This window comes from Papio anubis, chromosome 12 (genome assembly GCF_008728515.1).
Source record: "Papio anubis isolate 15944 chromosome 12, Panubis1.0, whole genome shotgun sequence".
Classification (NCBI taxonomy): Eukaryota; Metazoa; Chordata; class Mammalia; order Primates; family Cercopithecidae; genus Papio; species Papio anubis.
In genome coordinates, this window is record NC_044987.1 from 76,840,149 (window position 1) to 76,860,253 (window position 20,105).

The following is a 20,105-nucleotide window of genomic DNA, read 5'->3' on the forward strand; positions in this document are numbered from 1 at the left end:
AGGGGGCGGGGCAATCTAGTCCGTTTTCTCTGGATACTCCGGAGGGCTCATGGCCCTCCTGGACTGTCAGCCCTTGCTACGCCTTCACCTTCAACGTACCTTCTGTCCTAGCTTCCTCCTGCACTTTTCCACCAGGGAGAAATCAATCCTTGCTCTGTGAATTCCTTGGGGGCAGGGCCGGGTTTTACTGTGGGCCGCAGGGGTCTGAACCAGTGGGTATGGGAATGGCCCTCTCAAGTGATTTCCCCTCCCACCTTCCCTAACACCTCCACCCCCAACAAAACAAGACAAAACAAAACCCAAACCCAACACACTCCCATATCCATCGAAGCCTGGCGGAGCCTGGCAGTGACATTTTGATCTATGGCTGACCTTCACCCAGGGCCCAGACCCTCTGGTTCATTTCATTCAATTTGGTCAACATTTGCTTAACTCCTAGGTCTGGTGCTGGGTGCAAAGACAAGGATGAACCAGGCCTGGAAAGGAATGAAAGGAAAGAGGGGCTAGGAGAGGGGTGATAAAAACGTGTAAATCAGGGGCTGTTAAGTATGGGGCTTGTGCCTGAACTTAACCCAGGGAGGCACCTGCGCCCTTTGCACCCTGTCAAGCGCAGGGGCAGGGAGGTGGACAGCAGCTTACATCAGGTAACCACTTACAATTGTAACTTTGGGGCACCTAAACACCCCTCTGCATCCCTTTCCCCAATAGCTGAAGTTTTACAAGCACACTATTTTTGTTTGGGCTAAATTATTGCCTAGTTTAAGATGTAAATCCCTCTTGAAGAAGAGCCTTAAAATATGATCTGTTTTCTCACCTTAGTATTAACTATTAAGTCAGTGATAAAAGGGAAAGATTTGTGGGATTTTTGAATGGTCCAGAAAAGGCCACACAAAATGCATTGCCCTCTGACTTACTTCATTGATTCTCTACATTGAAAAAGAATGTCATATGGCTGTTTATTTTGTATTTAGAATCCTGGCAGAGGTGAGTGAATGTTCTTACCCAGGAGAATGCTGTTCACCTGCCACCCCAATCCTTATTTTACATTGGTCATCACCCCCACAGACTCCCTCCACCTTAAAATGCCCCCCGCTTTGTTTTGAGAATAGCATTGAGACCTGGTTCTCCTTTCCATGAATTTTTTTTTTTCAAGCTTCCTTGGAGACAATCAGCTTTTGCCTATTCCTTAACCAGTGTTCCTTAAGGCTGCATCCTTAGCTCTTTCCTCTTCATCTTCCTATCTGTGCCCCTAGCTTCCTCCTGTGTGAAGATAGCTATGTGTGCTTTCTTTACCACTATATGCCTAGAACAATGCATGACATGGAATCAATGCCAAACAAATTTGTTGAGTGAACGAATGAATGAATGAATGCATCTCAAATCTATGCCCTTGCCTAGGAGTCTACTGGGGCCAATACCACCACCACCACCACCAACACCATCATCCTATGTAAGACCTGGCATTTAGTTGGTGTTCCCTAAGTGCTGATGAAGTGAACGATGTACAGGTTCCCCAGGTGCTCAGTCCCATGTTTTCACCATTTTAAAATTCCTTCTGGGCAGACAGTGGACCTTGTTCACACATATAAAGTTGTTTTGTCAAAGTTTGGCCTTGATGGTGGCAACAACATAGGAGTATGAAACACATTTATTATTCAGTCGTCATTTCCTGAGCTAGGGCAGGAGATGGTGCTGGGCATTCAGAGGACTAAGGCATGATTCATTCCTTAGAGGTGCTCAAAACTGGTCATAGGATAGGGATGTGGAGACCCAGGTGGAAGTTGAGGTGGGGCATGGTGGGACATAGGCTAGGACTCCACAGGCTCTGCTATTGACCACTGACCCCTGAGTGGCATGTCCCAGGGCCGCAGCATGGCCCTCTGTAAAAGGAGAGGATAGGGTCAGACTCATACCCGCATCTTGGGTCTCTGGTATTGGGCTTCCAGGACCCAGGTAAGGGGAGCTGGAGTTTGCACAGGCTACCTCTTTGCTCCCCTAGAGAATTTAGGGCTGAATAATTTGAATCCAACCTCCCCTGGGGAGGCGTAGCCACAGGCCAAGAAGAGCAGAGGCTGGGTTATGGACAGGAGCCTAAATTATGGTAATAAGCTGGGCACTCCTGTCACTCTATAGTTCGGGGAGGAGCTGAGAGCCTGGGAGGAGGGGCTGAGGGAGCTCTGGGGCATGAGAGCAAGAGGGACCTCAGCTGCAGAGTGGAGGTGTGACCCTGCCTTGGCCCGGGGAGGCACCTTGGGAGGCTGGCCCTGCGCTCAAGTCCCCTGATCCCCTCGCGTCCCTATGGGAGTCCTGGCGTCTGTGCTCTGCTGGCTACTTTGTGTCTGGCTGCCCTGGGGTGAGCCGGCAGCCGAGTCCCTGCGGGTGCAGCGTCTCGGTGAGAGGGTTGTGGACTCAGGGAGGTTGGGGGCTTGAGGAATGAGAAATGTTAAAGGAATGAGGAATGGGCCGGGGCAGGTTGGAGAGAGGGAGGAAAGAGAGGTTTGAGGGACAGCAGAGGGACCCCCAGGAGGAGCGGTCAGGGTAGGAGGGACCCCGAAGCCAACAGAGGCAGGCCTATGACCTTGAGGGGAGATTCTCAAGCGAGGCTGGGTGGAAGAGACCTGAGATGGGGAACTAGAGAGTGCTAGGGGCCAAAGAGTGAGAGGAAAGGGGGAGATCCTGGCTGGAGAAGGGTCATCAGGAAGGGAGAGGAAGGATTTGAGAAGGCTGCAGGGAGGGAGAGTGGGGGAATGCCCAGTAGTGTGGGAGAGGCTTTCTAGCAGTGCGGCCAGATGATGGGAGGCCCCAACAAAGAGAAGCACAATTTGAGTGGAGAATAATCCCCCTACCCAGCCGCAGCACCCGCTCCATGGGGCAGTGCAGAGCCGCAGCCAGAGCCAGTCGGGGAACCCAGGTGAGTAGGTTGAGCTGTGGCGGCCCCACCCACAGCTCCCATCTGTATTTCTGGCATCAGCCACCCCAGGGCTTTAGCACTTAAGGTGGGATAGGCCTGGGGACTGCAGGGAGGCATAATCCATCCTAGCTCGTGATCCATGCCAGACTTGTTTTGCCTCCAGCAGCAGCCACCAGGAGGTGACCCTTGCCATGGGAGACACCATTACAGTGATGGGAGGCCAGGTAAGGGGGGTCTGGGGAGGGGGCTTCATTGGGCAGGAGCTCACGTCTGTCTGGATTTGAGGCTGGCAGGGAGCTCTGTAGATTACAGGAGGGGTCTCTGGAGTTGTTCAGAAGGAAAGAAACAGGTTCCTGGTATGTGTCTGAGGTGTGCAAGTTCATAAATCCCTTCTATTCTTTTTAATCTCTTGGGGGTCTGTAGCCCACTCTTTTTTTATTTTTTTATTTTTTTATTTTGGGAGAGGTGGGCACCAGGGCTCTTTCAGGAGAGAGCTGAGCTCTCCCTTCTGGCAGGTAAAACTAGAAAGATGAACGTTTAGAAGTATGGAGGTGTCTTTTCCCTGACTGACCTGCGAAGGCCCTCAACCGTGTCAGAGGCCCCTCTCCATACCCTGAGCAGAGCCTCAGGAATGCAGGCAAGACGAAAACTAGGCCACCTGGTGGAAGGTGCAAGGAAGGTTTGGTTGAGAAGCAGAGTCCTGAACTCTTATCCTTTGAGCCTTTTTATTTCCTTTTTTTTTTTTCTTGAGTCGGGGTCTTGCTCTGTGACACAGGCTGGAGTGCAGTGGCATAATCATAGCTCGCTGCAGCTTCGACTTCCTGGGTTCAAGTGATCCTCTTGCCTCAGTTACTTGAGTAGCCAGGACTATAGGTGTGTGCCACCAGGCCTGGTTGACTTTCAGTATTTTGGGTAGAGACAGAGTCTCACTATGTTGCCCAGGCTGGTCTTGAACTCCTGGCCTCAAGTGATCCTTCTGTGTCAGCCTCCCAAAGTGCTGGGATTAGGCATGAGCCACTGAGCCCGGCCTCTATCTTTTGAGTCTTGACCATTCCATTGCCCATCTTCCCAGGGTCCTCTGTGTTTGTGGAAGAGGCGGCAGTTTTGTTTTCTCCCTTTGGCAAACTTCTTTGGTCTCTGGATCAGGTGACTCAGGTCTACTTTCTAATCCTGGCCCACATTTGTCTCCCTCTTTCTATAACTACAGATGGACTATAAATTCCACCCACCTGCAGTTAGGTCTCCCAAAGCAACTGAGCCTCCGCTCAAGTGCCCCAGCCCCAGTGGTCAGCTCTGGGGAGCCCCTTGAGCCAGCAGGTTGGGGAGAATCGTTTATAACAGCAATGAGTCCCAACTCCTGCCCTTTGGAAATAGACATGAAGGCCCCAAGATGGAGTGAGGGGGGATGGTTTGGGCGTGCTTCTTCTCTGATGTGGATTTCCTGGGTCTTTTACTTCTTCTTTGCCCACTCTTCAGGCCCTAAGATTTAGAATCACAGTCAAATACCATTTGAGTTGGAAGGTAATGGAGTCATTTTTTTGTAGGTAGGGAAACTGAGGTGGGTGGATGACTTGCGGGGGCCTCACAATGAGCTGGTGGAGCAGTCTCCTGGCAGAGCCAGGCCGCACACACAGGACTTCAGGAATCCCTGTGTTTTAGTGGGGGAGATGACCCTTCTCCAACACTTCAGTTCCCGGCAGGCATCCTCCCGTGCTGGTTTCCAGGGTAGGCATCCCCCCTTTTCCTTGGGGAAGGGTCATAAGTGAGTGGATGAGGCAACCTGGGGAGGTTTCTCACACTGCTCCTTAGAGCAACAAGGAATTAAAATGGCCTCCCTCTAAGGTGACAGGAGTTGGGGGGTGGGGGACTGAGGCCCATGTACCAGGGATACTTCAACGGCTCCTGTTTGGAATGCCCTCTTCAAGAAGTGGGGGTAGGCCGCAGACCAGTAGGCAGCCAATCTTCACTTCAGTGCTGTCCTGCTTCTACAGAGCTCAACCATTTTCTACAGAATTCTTGTAGACAGGGGTCCATGAACTTGGGTGGGGAAAAATAAAAACCCATTGTTACTTACAGAAACCTCAATCCAACTGAAATTCAGCATCCCTTTCAGTTATTATTATAGTCTACAAACCACAAGAGTATTTGCAGTGTTTTTGACTGTCACCAATAGACATCACAGATATTTTCCAACCACTTATAGTTGTTGCTATCTCAAGATATCATTTATGTTCATTATTACTTCAAAATTTTGGCAGGGATAAGGCCCACTGCTAGATCTTTTATTTAATGAGTTATTAAAGAAGCACAAATATTACTAAATTACACATTTTATAAAATATTTTCATAAAATGACATGCGATATAAGTGATTTCCTTTGTAATCTTATCCTTTATTTTGTGTTTTTAAAAGCATTATCCTGAGAAGGTGTCCACATAGGTTCACTGGATTATCAAAGGGGTTCATGGCATGAAAATGATTAAGAGTACCTGATTGATTAGCCCCTGAAGGCTAATCATTTGGACAGGATTTAAGGAATCCTTTAGAAAATGGCTTTGACTCTTTGCATCTGGGGTTGTCTCATCCTCATAACTCATTTATCTGAGAGGCCACATCTGAAGTGGGAGTGCAGACTGAAGACACGAAGACTGAGTTTAATTACAGCTCTCTGGTGGCTACAGGATGTGGGTTATTTCCTGTGACCCTGCCCTCTCCTATTTCCTATCGTCTCTGAGGGCCCTGTAAGATAGGTTAGTACCCGGGTGGGAAGCCTGACTCCTGGGGCTGGGCCTGGGTCGGCTGGGTAAGGATTGCTAGGGAGAATCCAGGAACCAGTGACCAATGTAGGTGAAGACACCGAAATCTGGCTAAGATGTCAGAAAGATCTTGAAGATGAAGGGTGTGAGCGTCAGGGACGAGGTGGCCAGGCTGTGCCTGCCAGGGTAGGGTCAAGAGCTGAGGTTAGCTCTAGGCAACAAGGGTCTGAATATTTCCTACGTTCAAGTCCTTTGCCGGATGACAACGAGGGAGGATGACATGTGAGGTAAGTACCTACAGTGAGATTTGTGGCTTGCTGGCCCTGTGAACAAGCACATGAGCTCCACGAGGGCAGGGACTCTGCCCTGTTCACTGCACCTAACACGATGCTTGGCACATGGTTCTGGGGATGTCGTACAAATGAGGCTGAGCCTCTGAGGGAGGAGGAGCCAACTGTGCCCAGGATGCCTGTACCAGGTGACATCAGACACCTTGGACTGGAGTTCCCAAGGGCCAGTGTCTAAGTCATCTAGCCATGTGGTGACTGAACACCCATGTTGTTAGACAGTCCTGATTTCAGGCGGTTTATGTCTGGAGGACCATGCTCTGGGAGTTCTGTCTGGAAAATAGGGCTTCTTAGCCATACTTGGCCTGTCTCCTCCTTAGACCTGAGGTGTCAGGGCAGGAGTCCTGACTGGGAGCTGAGTTGTGAGGACAGGGGGTGTTGGTCTGTGGGAACTGAGTTGTGAGGACAGGGGGTGTTGGTCTGTGGGAACTGAGTTGTGAGGACAGCGGGTGTTGGTCATGGGAACTGAGTTGCTGTGGCAAGGGACAGCGGGTGTTGGTCTGGGAACTGGGATTTGGGGACAGGGGGTGTTGGTCTGTGGGAGCTGGGAGTTGTGAGGACAGACGGGGTGTTGGTCTGTGGAGCTGGGGTTGGCAAGGACAGCGGGTGTTGTCTGTAGGAGCTGAGTTGCCTTCTTGAGACAGGTGTTGGTCTGTAGGAACTGAGTATAGGGACATGGAGTATTAGTCTGTAGAGAACTGAGATTGTGAGACAGAGGAGTATTGGTCTGTATAGGAACTAAGGTGGCTGAGAAGGAGACAAGAAATTGGTGGTAGTCTGTAGGAACTAAGTTGTAAGGAGACAGAAATTGTTATTGGTCTGTAGGAACTGAAGTTGCTTGAATATGAGTATTTAGTCCTATAGGGAACTGAGAGTGTGAGACAGCAGGTGGTGTTAGTCTGTAGGAACTGAGATTTGTAAGGGACAGCTTGAATTGTTTATCTGTATGGAACTGAGGTGGCAAGGGGCAGCTGGAGTGTGGTCTGTAGGGAGACAAGTTGTAAGGACAAGTGAGTATTGTCTATAGGAACTGGGATTTGCTTGAGACAGAAATTGTTAGTCTATGGGAACTGAGGGGGTTGTGCATAGGGAGACAGAGGTATTTAGTCTATGGGAAACTTAGTTGTAGACAGCAGGTATTAGTCCTGAAACTGAGAGTGTAGAGATAGCAGGTATTTAGTCTGTAGGAAACTGGGGTGTTGGTTGAGACAGGTATTGGTCTATAGGGAAGATTTGTAAGAGACAAAGTGTTAGTCTATAGGGAGAACTGAGTGTAGGGGACTCTTGAGAGTATTTAGTCTGAACTAAGATTTATGAGACAACAGGTGTTAGTCCTGTAAAGGAGCAAGTTCTTGAGACAGAGGTATTAGTCTATGGAGAACTAGGGGTGTAAGGACAAGAGGTATTGAATGTAGGAAACTGTAAAGTTGCTTGGCAAGGAGACAAGGCAGGTATTGGCTCTATATATAGGAACTTGAGTATGGGACAGGTATTGGTCTATGGAACTGATTACCTCAGGAACCAAGCAGGTATTAGTCTATAGGAACTGGGGTGTGAGACAATAATTGTTAGTCTGTAGGAACTGGGGTGCTTGAGACAGTAGAATTGCCTACAGTCTGTAGGAACTGAGTTGTGAGGACAGTGGGTGTTGGTCTGTGGGAACTGAGTTGTGAGGACAGCGGGTGTTGGTCTGTGGGAGCTGAGTTGTGAGGACAGGGGGTGTTGGTCTGTAGGCTGCTGGTTTTGCTGTTCTTGGAAGAGCCCCAAAGGAAGTTTGGGGTGGGGGTGGCTGTGAGGGTGAGATGTTCACCTGACCTGGGGTGAGGGGCTGCCTTTGTTCCTTAGCTCTGCCTCATGCTCCTTATCCAGACAAGGGGATGGTGTGTGAGGCTGTGGAGGACACAAGGGTTTACTGGGAGAAAGGGAAGAAGAGGAGGCTGGCAGGTATTGGGGCACGGAGGGGAGGGGATGTATTCTAGCTACAGGCCTCATGGTCTGCCACAGAGATGCCACTTGGGAAGGTAAGAGCTGAGCCTTTGTTCCTCTGAGCCCAGGGCAGGCCTAAACCTTCTCCTCTGCCCGTCGAGGGGCCAGGCGAGGAGTGGCTGGGGCACTGAGGGTCAGGGGCTCCTCCCTCTAGAAGATGAACAAGGAGGGCTGTGGTCACCAGGAACCCTGCCCGGGAACCCGACCTGAGGTCAGCCCTCGATGTGTTCTCTTCCTCCTGTCTTCACAAGCAGGCTGAAGCCCCAGACTCTGTGGCCATGTCTTCCTGGGAAAGGCGGCTCCATCGGGCCAAGTGTGCACCATCCTGTAAGTGGCACCTTCATTGTGGCCCATGGGTGGGCCCTGGCAGAGGCCTGAAAGGGCAGAGGGCAGTGGGGCTTCCCTCAGGCCTCCATGACCCCTTTTTCCTGCTTGGCGTCTCCTTCCACCCACCCTGGCCCCGGCCACCATGCCATTCTGCATTCTCCTCCCTGCCTGAGGAGAGTTTCCTCTCTAGAGTCCGGTTCCTATGACCATGGCCCAGGACTCCCCTCTCACAGGCTGATTCCAGTGAGACTGTGCTTCATTATTTAGTGGTCGTTTCCCCCTCCATCTCACCCTGGTTCTGTGGCTTCTTTCTACTTCCTGTGGCATTGCCCTTCATCTTGTGTTTTCTGTAGACCCTACTCCCTGTCATGTGTCCATGGCCCACCTCACCTGTCCTAGGTCTGTGGCCTCTCCTCCCACCTGTCCTGTGTCTGTTCCTACCTCCTTCACCTGTCCTGTGTCCCTCACCTGTCCTGTGTCCCCCACCTGTCCTGTGTCCCTCACCTGTCCTGTGTCCCTCACCTGTCCTGTGTCCCTCACCTGTCCTGTGTCTCCCACCTGTCCTGTGTCCCTCACCTGTCCTGTGTCTCCCACCTGTCCTGTGTCCCCCACCTGTCCTCTCACATCATGGCTCCTTCCCTCGCCGCCCTCTGCTCTGCTTTTGTCTTCTCTTCATCTATGGTTGTTCTTGCTACAGGCCTCTCCTCTGTTGCCTGGTTATCCCCGTGGCCTCTTCCCTGAGTGTGTGGAGTGAGGAGGAGCAGCAGCTGCAGATCTCTGGGCAGTACCCCTGCTCACCCCACATGCTCCCCATTCTCAGTTCCGCCTGCCTGGCTTGCTAACCAGGAACAGCTCTAGGAACTGAAGGCCCAGGTGCAGCTGGCCTGGGGCCCACTTGATGCACATCGAAGGCAGATGCCCTGCAACCCCACCCCGCCTGCCTGCCAGGGAGTGGGCAGGGCTGTGGTCTGAGGCACCAGCTTGTGGGTGCCTCAGACCACAGCAACATTGAGGAATGTTGGGGCTGGGGCTGCCTATCATGGGGGTCTGGGTCCTGTGAAGCCTGAGAGGGCTGCCTCCCTGGGTTCTGGCAATCTCAGCTTGATGGGGCAATGCCTCTGTGTCCCCTATGCAGACTTGTTCTCCTGCTTCAATGGAGGCGAGTGTGTGCACCCGGCCTTCTGTGACTGCAGACGCTTCAATGCCACTGGACCACGCTGCCAGATGGGTGGGTCTGGGCTCCACCCCACCCCTGGGAAGGGACCACGGGTGCAAGGAAAGCTAGGGGGAAAAGGGGCAGCACTTCCAGGGCTGGAACCCACTGGCCTCTGGCTTGGTGCCCACTGTAGCTACACAGAGAGGTTCTCTTTTCTCTCCCTCAGTGTACAATGCTGGCCCTGAGAGGGACAGCATTTGCCGGGCGTGGGGGCAGCACCACGTGGAGACATTTGATGGGCTCTACTACTACCTGTCTGGGAAGGGCAGCTACACGCTGGTGGGGCGCCATGAGCCTGAGGGACAGAGCTTCTCCATCCAGGTGAGGCTTCCCCTGCCATGTCTGTTCAGGAAGGCTTCCCTAGGCTCTGAAGGCTGCGCTGGCCTGGGCTCTACTTGTCATAGTTAGAGAGACTGGCACCTTCCTCCTTGCATCGCCCCCCAGCTCCCACCCAGGCAGTCTGCACCTGGAAGGACCTAGGGGCTCCACAGCTCTTCCTCACCCACTCACTCTGGCCATTCATTCATTGAGCCACTCATTCATCAAGCATTTACTAAGTGCATACTGTACTCTCTTCTGGCATAAGGTTTGGTGGTGGGAGGCCCTGTAGACAACAACACAGATATAGTCTTTGTCCTCACAGAACTTATAGTCTAATGAAGAAAGACATCAAATCAGATGACTCATTTCAAGTGCAACTGAATGCTACCGAGGAGAAATGCCAAATGCTAAATGAACAAGTCCTGAAAACCCAATCTTGTTTATTGGGAAGGATGGTGACCTGGGAAAGCTTCCTGGAGAAAGTGACTTTTTTTTTTTTTTTTTTTTGGAGATGGAGTCTCGCTCTGTCACCCAGGCTGGAGTGCAGTGGCGCGATCTCGGCTCACTGCACGCTCCGCCTCCCGGGTTCACACCATTCTCCTGCCTCAGCCTCCCGAGTAGCTGGGACTACAGGCGCCCATCACCACGCCCCGCTAATTTCTTTTTGTATTTTTAGTAGAGACAGGGTTTCACTATGTTGATCTCCTGACCTCGTGATCCACCCTACTCAGCCTCCCAAAGTGCTGGGATTACAGTCGTGAGCCACCGTGCCTGGCAAAAGTGACATTTAAGTGGAATCTAAGGAATGAATTGGAGTTAGCCAAGTGAAGAGTAGGAGAGTGTGGGCAGACTTGAGAACATTCTGGGGAAAAACATCATTGGGTGCTAAGAAAGAAGAGTGCCTCAGAAAAATGAGGGAGGTCCTGGATGACTCAGTTTAGAGTCACCTCCTCTAAGAAGCCCTCCTGGATCTCCTGACCTTCCAAGCCGGCTGAGGAGCTCCTCACTGGGTAACTCATAGTTCCACATTATGACCCTGTCATTGTATTTCTCTTACAAAGGTCTGGTTTTGTGTTGATTTTCTCTACCAGCTTTGAGCTTTCTAGGCCAGGGGCCATGTCTTTCTGTGCCTGGATTGGTGCTCAGTAAAGGTTTGTGAAGTAAGGGAACACATGTGTGAAAGCCACTGTCAGGCAGGCCTGATTTTCATGCCTAGTCCGTGTGCTAAACCGGGAGCCACCTTCAGCCACAGCTCAATACCCCTCCACCTGGAGGAAAGTCTCTTTGGAGAACCAGCTCTGTTGGAGGGCACCTTGGTCAGTACTGAGTTAGGGTCAAGGGGTTGGGGGTATGGGGAGACCCCAGTGTTCAGTGTCTCCCCTCTGCTAGCCATTTGTGAGCCTTCTGTCTCAGGCGTGGACCTATGAGCCTGCCCTAGGGACCATGCCCTGGATGGGTGGGGAACTGCCACCAATTTTCCTTTCTCTGCCTCGGCCTATCACATAGCAGGGATTTTCATGATCCATCATGTGACAATTACTTAGACTAATGGATTGCCACACATTCATGGGTTACAAAATCAACTTAACGAATCACAACCATCATTAAAAAAATGAGGCAAGTAAAATAGAAAATATTGTAAGAATGCATTATGCATGATAGGGATTAGTATTATTTTGTAAAACTTTTAGTTATATGTGTATTTCTTATTGTGGGTCGTGGTCACAAAAGCTTGAAAACCCTTTAGTTAGACCATGGGGTAGCTTTCGCAGTTCCCACTTGTAGTTGAAGTGGCTCCAGCCTGCTTAATCACATTGAACAGTAATCTGGTGGAAGATGCGTTCCTGGGAAGGGTTTCCACACTTGGCAGGGATAAGCCCTGGGAAACTCTTCCCTCTACCCCACCCTGTCCTTTAGGTCTATGGCCTTTGAAGTCTGGGTTCTGTCTGAACGGGGGCAGAGGAGATGTGTGTGTGTGTGTGTGTGCGCGCATATGTGTGTGTGTGACAGCAGCTCAGGAGTGAGATGTGTGCCTATAGGTGTAGGGGAAAGCTACAATCTGTACCTGCCAGGGGCATGGGGAAAGGGGAGTGTGTGTACAGTGTGCACACTGAGAGTGTCATGTGAGAAATTTATGGAGTGTGTATAGATGTGTGTGTTTGTGTTCTGTATGAGTGTGAGATGGTGGAGTACGTCTGTTGGGCTTCAATCTGATGGGATATCCTGGGTAGAAAAAACAAAAAAGTTCAGAAATAGGCATAGAGAGATGGAATGATTGACTGGGAAGAGCCCTGGGATCTGAGCCATCCAGATCTGGGCTAGAATCCTGGCTCTGTGATTTCCTAGTTCTCTGTGTGTGTGGCCCTAGTTACTTCACCTCTATGTGAATCCATTGCCTCCCCTCTGTGATATATAGGGACTGAGCAAAATCACAGAGGAAAGGTGGTTGATATGCAGGGGACAGGCCATCAGCATTAATGGAAACTCAACAAGGTGTGAATCTCAGGGTCAGGCCGGTAGCAGAAGCCTGCAAACCAGCCTCTGAACTCCCTACTCAGGTGCACAATGACCCGCAGTGCGGCTCTTCCCCCTACACCTGCTCCAAGGCTGTCAGCCTCTTCTTTGCGGGTGAGCAGGAGATCCATCTGGCCAAGGAAGTCACCCATGGAGGTGCAAGGTAACTCTAACACCTTCCACATCGAGTTGTCCTATCTCTGACACTGGTGGTGGTGGATGGGTGAGCATCCGCTCTTCTCAAGCCCAAAGGAAATTGCTTTCTGGGGACAAACAGCAATTTCCACCATCAGGGCGGAAGCATACGGGCAGGTCACTGGGTTTCTTGCCAGTGGGGTCTGCAGAATGATTTTTTTTTCCCTGGAACTCTCAGATCTTGCGGATTTCCAGACAGCAGGCTTTCAGGAAAATAGAGTTTTCCAGCGAGTTGAGAGTTTGTCATGATAAGCACGCTTACTTTTCCCTCCCCAAATCTTCCCAAATGGATCATGCAATTTCTACCTTCTATCAGCAGATTCTGAGCACACTTTTACCCATTTCTGATGACACAGGGTCATTGTGAATGTCAGTTATCTTGCTGGGCCATCAGGGATGACTGGGGGACCACCAGAGGAGTGGGAACCCCTTGCTCCCACACTAAATTGCCACAACTGTGGTCCTTTGTGAAATCTTTCTTGCATCTCTTCCTCACTGTTCTTTCCTTTCCTTGATGTCCACTGTCACTTCTTGTTGCTGTCATGGGGTCTTCCTGTAATGACACTTCTCCCTGTCCTCATCTCCTGCTTCAGATCTGGAAACTGGATAACCAACCAATTGTTCTGGGGCTGAGTGTAAAATTGATGGCCTATAGGTTTATCCTGTGAATGAAGAGTTGGTAAATGGGTCTTGTGGCTAGTTAGACACTACTTCTGTTTCCCTTTCCTGATATTTTGCTGAGTTGAAGGTTGCCAAACTCCAGATTGGCTAGCGGTCCCTGTACCAGAAAAACTGGGAAAGTGGTCAAGCCTGCTGGAGCCCACCATCTTTTCTTGCACTCCTAGTTTTCCTCCTCTCTTGGCTTCTGTTTTCACTTGGTTCCTGCTCCCCACCAAAAAAATAAAGCAGATGTTTGCTTATATTCTGTCCTGTCTGGGAGAAAGGAACTTGGAGTCACTCACTCTAAGATTTATTCCTGCCTGGGAAATTGCCATTTTAAAAAACGTCTAAAGACAAAGGAATCCATGTCTACTGGTATACTTCCAGGCACCTGGGAATTCTGGGAATTCATGGGGAGGGGAAGTGGGAGCATTGGATCAAGGGTTAGGGACTGGGTGTTCCTTCGGTGAAGAGACTGGGTTAGTGGAGGTGTTGTGGATACCCTGAAGCTCTGGGATGTGCCCTGCAGGGTCCAACTGCCTCATGTAATGGGGAGCGTGCGTCTGCAGCGGCTTGCTGGCTACGTCATCGTGCGGCATCAGTCAGCCTTCACGCTGGCCTGGGACGGTGCCTCAGCTGTCTACATCAAGATGAGTCCAGAGTTCCTGGGCTGGACCCATGGGCTGTGTGGGAACAACAATGCTGACCCCCAGGATGATCTGGTGACCAGCTATGGTGAGGCGCAGACAGGTGGCCTCTGAGAGGTGTTAGTGGGGATTGGGGGACAGGTCAGGCTGGGAGGAGTTGGAGGGGACTTGGAACAGAGCCCTGGGGTCATGGTCATGGTATTAAAGACCCCGTGGAAGCCCAAGGGCCCCTTCCTAACAAACGTGTGTCCTTGGGCATGTTCTTAAACTACTGTCAACCTCAGGTTCCTCATCTGCAAAAATAGTCATAATAAGAATTCCCACTAGGGTTGTGTAGGTATCTAATGGACACTTTGCAGGTGGGATTGACCCTGCAACGTGGGGGATGGGGTGGGTAGGCAGGGAGCAGAGGGCTAGAGACAGCCAGGGAGAGAATTGGCCCAGCTAAAGACACCTATGGAGGAGTGGTAGGAAGTGAGTGAAGCGTTCAGGGCCAAATCATGGTGGCTCTGGCCAGAAGGGTCGTGACCCCTTTTGAACACCTACACCATACTAAACACTTTACATGCATCATCTCAAGTAGTCCTTGCATCAATCTCACTGGGGGATTATGTTCCCTATGGCAAATATGAGGCTCAGAGACACACAGGAACTTGTTCAGGCTAACACACCAGTTCTCTTTCCAGTGCGTGGTGCTGCATCCCCTGAGTTTGGAGCCATAGGGAGCTACTACAGGTTCCTGAGCATTCTTGGCTATTACTACCAAATAGCTTTTTCAGGAGAATGGCTCAGTTGGGAAAGCCTGATTGGGATGGGAGCTCAGGAGACCGGATTCTTCAAAACTCCTTACCCATCCCTTGGGATCTGCTTTCCCTTAGAGCCTTCTGTCCCTCCTGTACACCTAACCCCATCGCTGCCCCACCATGATGTCAGTTCCCTCCTCCAGGGAAGCTGACTGACGACGTGGTTGAGTTTGTGCACAGCTGGCAGGAGCAGGCCCCTAACCAGCCTCCAGGGCCCACAACCTCCTCCCTGCCTCGCCCACCGTGCCTGCAGCAGAACCCAGGAACCATGCAGGTCTGGAGCTTGGGGAAAGACTCCGCCACCCTAGAGCCTGACGTGCTCTCCAATTCTTCAAAAGCCACTGGCTGTGGGACCTGACTGGCTGGTGCCCTTGGCCCTATCCCTCTCTTCGCTGCCCTCCTCTCCCTTTTTCTCCAGTTCGAGTTGGGGTTCTCTGTGGGGCTGTGTGTGGCTTTGCCAGCCCCCAGCCCTGGCTCCTGGTCCCTTGCTCTAGGGCGTGTATGAGCAGTGTGAGGCTCTACTGCGGCCCCCGTTTGATGCCTGCCATGCCTATGTCAGCCCTCTGCCCTTCACAGCCAGTTGTACCAGTGATCTCTGCCAGTGAGTAGGGGTGGTGTGGGCTATGGGGAACCCTCTTGTATTGGGGTGAGTGCTCAGCACATGGGCCACCAAGCTGGGTGATCCCAGACACTGCCAGATCTGCTTCCCAAGGCTCTGAAATTCTTATCTGCCTAAGTGGGACAGAGTCACCCCATTCAACTGAAGCCTGGAAATGGGGCCAGACCCCATTAGGATCACACAACAAGTTAGTGGCAATGCTGGGACTAGAATCCAGGATTTGTGGCTCAAGTCTAGGCATCTGTTCACCTAGATGCCTTCCTGGGCAGCCTTTCCGAGTTGGGTGGAGAGGAGAGGTGCCCTGAAGCCCTGGCAGTCTCTATGGGATGGTGGCGGGCTGGTGGCACTTTGGGTTTTGTTCCAGTGAGACCCTTGGTTTCTCTGCACAGATCAATAGGCGATGAAGCCACCTGGTGCCGGGCACTTGCAGAGTATGCCCGGGCGTGTGCCCAGGCAGGGCGGCCCCTGCAGGGCTGGAGGACCCAGCTCCAGCAATGCAGTAGGTGCAGCCCAGTAGTGGGGCAGGGAGGGCTTCAGGCTGTGGGTGGCATTCCCAGGCCTCAGCTCAATGTCTTGTCCTGCTCAGAATCACAGTTGTCAGAACTCTCGGCCCCAAGGTTTTATTACCATGTGACAGATGAAAAAACTGAGGCTCAGAGTGGGAGGGACTAGCCTGGGTGATTCTCAGAGCCTCCCCTTGTAATTCCTTCTCCTTGTCAACTTCCTGGGCACCCAGTGCTCCCTCTGGGACTAGGGAGTCATGAAAATCAAAGCCCTGCCTCCCATCCCCACCACACAGCCTTGGGTAGGAGCTGGGTCCTGGCAGAGCTGGGGCCAGTAACTGACAAACCATGGACTCCCTCCTTCCCAAGCTGTGCACTGCAAGGAGAAGGCCTTTACCTACAATGAGTGCATCGCCTGCTGCCCTGCCTCCTGCCAGCCCCGGGCATCCTGCGTGGACAGTGAGATCGCCTGTGTGGATGGCTGCTATTGCCCCAATGGTATGCTAGGGGCAGACGTAGGTGCCTGGCACCATCTTTCTGGCCTGGCACAGATGGGCATCAAACAGGAGTTCAGAAGATGCCTGTTTGTGGAAGGAAGGAAGGAAAGGAGGGAGGGAGGAAGGGAGGAAGGAAGAAAGGGAAGAAGGAAGGAAGGAAGGAAGGAAGGAAGGAAGGAAGGAAGGGAGAGAGGGAGGGAGGGAGGAAGGAAGGAAGGAAGGGAGAGAGGGAGGGAGGGAGGAAGGAAGGAAGGAAGGGAGAGAGGGAGGGAGGGAGAAAGGAAGGAAGAAAAAGAAGGAAGGAAGGAAAGGAAAGGGAAGGGAAGGGAAGAGGGGAGCAAACAACAAATGAATAAATGATTTAAGGGAAGTGAGGGTGGGGATAGAACTGCAGCCTCTTGAGAGATTCGTCAAGACATTTGATTTCATAGGGATATTTAAATTAATCAGAACTGCGCTTCTTAAGGTGTGTATGAGAACAGGTCATTGGTTTATATATACATATACATTGGTTTAAGCATTGCTCTATATATGGGGACTGTATCTGTTTTTCAGTATATAAATTTGCAGCACATCTACAGTGTGCAACTCACTTGGCTAGGAGGATGGTTGAGATAAAAAATATAAAGATAAAAGCATTGACTTTGGGAACCAGAATCTGGTTTCAGAGATATGACACTCATATAACCAGTCTAGGGTATGATGTGGTGAAGGCCAGCTCAGGGGTTCAGACAAGAAGAATTACAGGAATTCAGAATGGGGAGAGGTTGTCAGGGAAGTCATTCCTGGAGGAGGTGGTGCCTGGTACCTAAGCTGTTTTCGATGTGGTGACAGGCTTTTGAGAGGTGGTAAAGAGAAGCTTGTGTGCAGGTTGGCAATGGGGTTGTGGGCAGTTCTCTGAGCAAAGGTCTAGAGGTGGGATTCTTTCATCAGGTGCTCACTTCTGGCCTGAGCCAAGGATTTATGGAGGAGAAAGTTTGGAAGTGGGTTCGGAGATGAAAGAAGTTAGACAAGGGGATCTTTATCGCAGGCCCTGGGGAGCCACAAATGGTTTGTGAACAGGGGCAGAGGTGAGTTAATTGGCCCTTTGCTGTCACTCTAGGGCTCATCTTCGAGGATGGGGGCTGCGTGGCACCAGCTGAGTGTCCCTGTGAGTTTCATGGGACTCTGTACCCACCTGGCTCTGTGGTGAAGGAAGACTGCAATGCTTGGTCTGTGTCTGCTGCTGGGAAGTGGGATGTGGGGCATGGCCACTGACGCTTTCCACGAGGGCTGCCCATCTGGGGTCTAGGAGTGCTAATGGCTGGCGTCAGGGCACTCACTCAGTACCTTTGAGTCCCAGGGGAATCTCGTGAGATCCAATCCATGGGGGAAATCTCTACCACCCATTTTAGAGATGGGAAGACTGAGGGCTGTGGGCCCTGCAGTTTCCCAGCATCTCGCCCAGGCCTCGAGGGGTGACCTTTTGCCTCCACGGTCTCTGTGTTTTAGCACATGCACCGCAGGCAAGTGGGAGTGCAGCACAGCTGTCTGCCCAGGTATGTCTGACCCCCACCTTGTACTAGACTCCCTTCCACCAGTCTGGTTTTGGGCAAGGAATCTCTGGGGGCCAGACTTGCTGTGGGTGGGGGTGTCACTCAGTTTCATTGGCTAAGCCCGGGCCCCTGTTTCCTCAGAATCACTTTGCCTAATTAAGGTCTGGCTCCAGCCCCTGCCAGGAAGGGTTTTCCAGAAGGAGAAGGCTTTTCCATGGGTTCCGTATATCTAAGGACCTTCCTGAGCTAGGAGGACTTGGACTAAGGCTGGTCCTCAAGGCCAGGCCCTGGTCTCCCCTCCGAGGGAGATCCCCAGGGCAGGGCTGTGCCTGTCTTCAGAGAGTTCTCTGGGAACAGGCCTGCGTCTCCCACTGCCCAGGGCTCTCAGAGGCCAGGCCTCATTCCTTACACTGCTCTTATTCTGGAGGGCGGGGTGCTGTGTCCTCCTCATGCTTGGAGCTTGCAGGGCAGAGTTCCCCTGGGGCAGCTCCCGTGGGTCAATGGTCTTTCTTTACCTCTCAGCTGAGTGCTCAGTGACTGGTGACATTCACTTCACAACCTTTGACGGCCGCCGGTACACGTTCCCCGCCACGTGTCAGTACATCCTGGCCAAGAGCCGCTCTTCGGGCACCTTCACCGTGACATTGCAGAACGCCCCATGTGGCCTGGTAAGAGCTGGGGTTCCCCAGGCCCGATCCACCCAGCTACTCCTGCCTACTGCCCCCGAGAGAGACTGGGACTTAGGACAGGGCTCAGGTCTTCCCACGGCCCATACCTTCTGCCTCTTCTCTCTGGGAAGAAGACTGGGTTCCAGCCCAAGCACCTCTGCTGACTGAGTCACTTCCCTTTCCCGGGCCTCAGTGGGTTTTTGGCTTTTGTTTTAGGATTTTACTACCTAAATATATATATTATATTCATGTGTATATATATGTACATATGAAAGTGTAACACTGGCACTACTTTTAAATCAATTAATTTATGAAACAAATCTCTTGTAGAATACCTGCTGGCATTGAAACAGTAAGTGGAGCTTGCAGTGAGCCGAGATCACACCACTGCACTCCAGCCTGGGCAACAGAGTGAGACTCCGTCTCAAACAACAACAACAACAAAACACACACACACACACACACACACACACACAAAGAAATGTAACGGTTATCTACAAAAAGTTAGTTTTGGTGGTTGGTTTCCTTCCATACTTTACGTGTCTTCACACACAAAGAAAATTAATTTTCAAACATTTTACATTCCACAATTTTTTAAAAAGTACACCATTTTGCACTGCTATGGTCTTTATAAAGGACTTGACTTAAAATTTCAAATAAAAAAGAATGAAGTTTCTAGGATAACTCTGTGTCTTTAAAGAGCACCCTTATACCGAACAATTTGAACTGGCATGCAGGCAATTTCTTTTGTTGTTGCACACTTGTATTAGGAAAATTACACCCATTTTACAAAAAAAAAAAATCCCAAAATATTTACTGAAATAAGCTCAAAACAATGTTAGAAAGACCAGTGTGAATGGCACACAAAAATCTCTTCCTTATAAATTATTAACTGGAATTTCTGATCATGGAGTGGACCTCAGTGTTTTTTTAAAAAAAATCTCTAAAATTGGTTTAATTCAACTTTTATCTTCTCTGCTTCGTTGGATTGCATCTTCAACATTTGTCCCTCTCTTCCTTCCTTCCTTGCTTCTTTCCTTCCATCCTTTTGTCCTTCCTTCTGCAAACATTGAATACCTATTTGCGCCAGAAGCTGAGCTGGGTCTTGGAGACTGGGATGAATTAGACATGGCTCCACCTCCCTGGGCCCTATAGTTTGGTGAGCAAGGCAGGCAAGTGAACTGTTGTAACTGGGCTATAGCCAGCTGTGAGAACATGGAGGGCACAGGGTGGATCTCCACGGGGGAACTCCTTGTTGTTGTTGTTTTACTTGGGCACTGGGTGACAGAGGTGTGAAGTGGATCCAGAAGGGCTTCCTGGAGGACATGACTCATGAGCTGTGTCAGTCACCTGTGAACATAACTGAGAAAATGGCCAACGTGCAAGTCTGGGGTAGATGGGGGTTTGTTTGTCTCTCAGCAGAGACTCCGTTGTCCCTGGGCTGATCATGCTCAGCCAACCCTGGAAGCCCCAGTCTGGGCTGTGCCCAAGCTCCTCCCTGTGCATCACAGCAGGAGCTCACACCCACAGCCAGGGCAGCTGCCCCACAGTCCTGCCTCCCTGCTGGCCTTGCTCCAGCCCCTAGCACTGAGGACCCTGA

The 20,105-nt window shown here is 51.2% G+C and overlaps 1 protein-coding gene across 1 annotated transcript in view; it reads left to right on the plus strand.

Moving 5' to 3' along the window:
- The first annotated feature begins 182 nt into the window (after positions 1-182).
- OTOG (otogelin) overlaps positions 183-20,105 on the plus strand; it is a 113,169-nt gene continuing 93,246 nt past the window's right edge. The window contains exons 1-15 of the mRNA XM_031653354.1: positions 183-2,392; positions 2,851-2,911; positions 3,075-3,135; positions 8,252-8,327; positions 9,463-9,555; positions 9,710-9,864; positions 12,423-12,541; positions 13,763-13,968; positions 14,827-14,957; positions 15,178-15,284; positions 15,692-15,801; positions 16,175-16,303; positions 17,405-17,513; positions 17,794-17,840; positions 18,360-18,505. Coding sequence (XP_031509214.1) covers positions 2,299-2,392; positions 2,851-2,911; positions 3,075-3,135; positions 8,252-8,327; positions 9,463-9,555; positions 9,710-9,864; positions 12,423-12,541; positions 13,763-13,968; positions 14,827-14,957; positions 15,178-15,284; positions 15,692-15,801; positions 16,175-16,303; positions 17,405-17,513; positions 17,794-17,840; positions 18,360-18,505 — 1,644 coding nt within the window. The 5' untranslated portion in view covers positions 183-2,298. The remainder of the gene's footprint in view (positions 2,393-2,850; positions 2,912-3,074; positions 3,136-8,251; positions 8,328-9,462; positions 9,556-9,709; positions 9,865-12,422; positions 12,542-13,762; positions 13,969-14,826; positions 14,958-15,177; positions 15,285-15,691; positions 15,802-16,174; positions 16,304-17,404; positions 17,514-17,793; positions 17,841-18,359; positions 18,506-20,105) is intronic.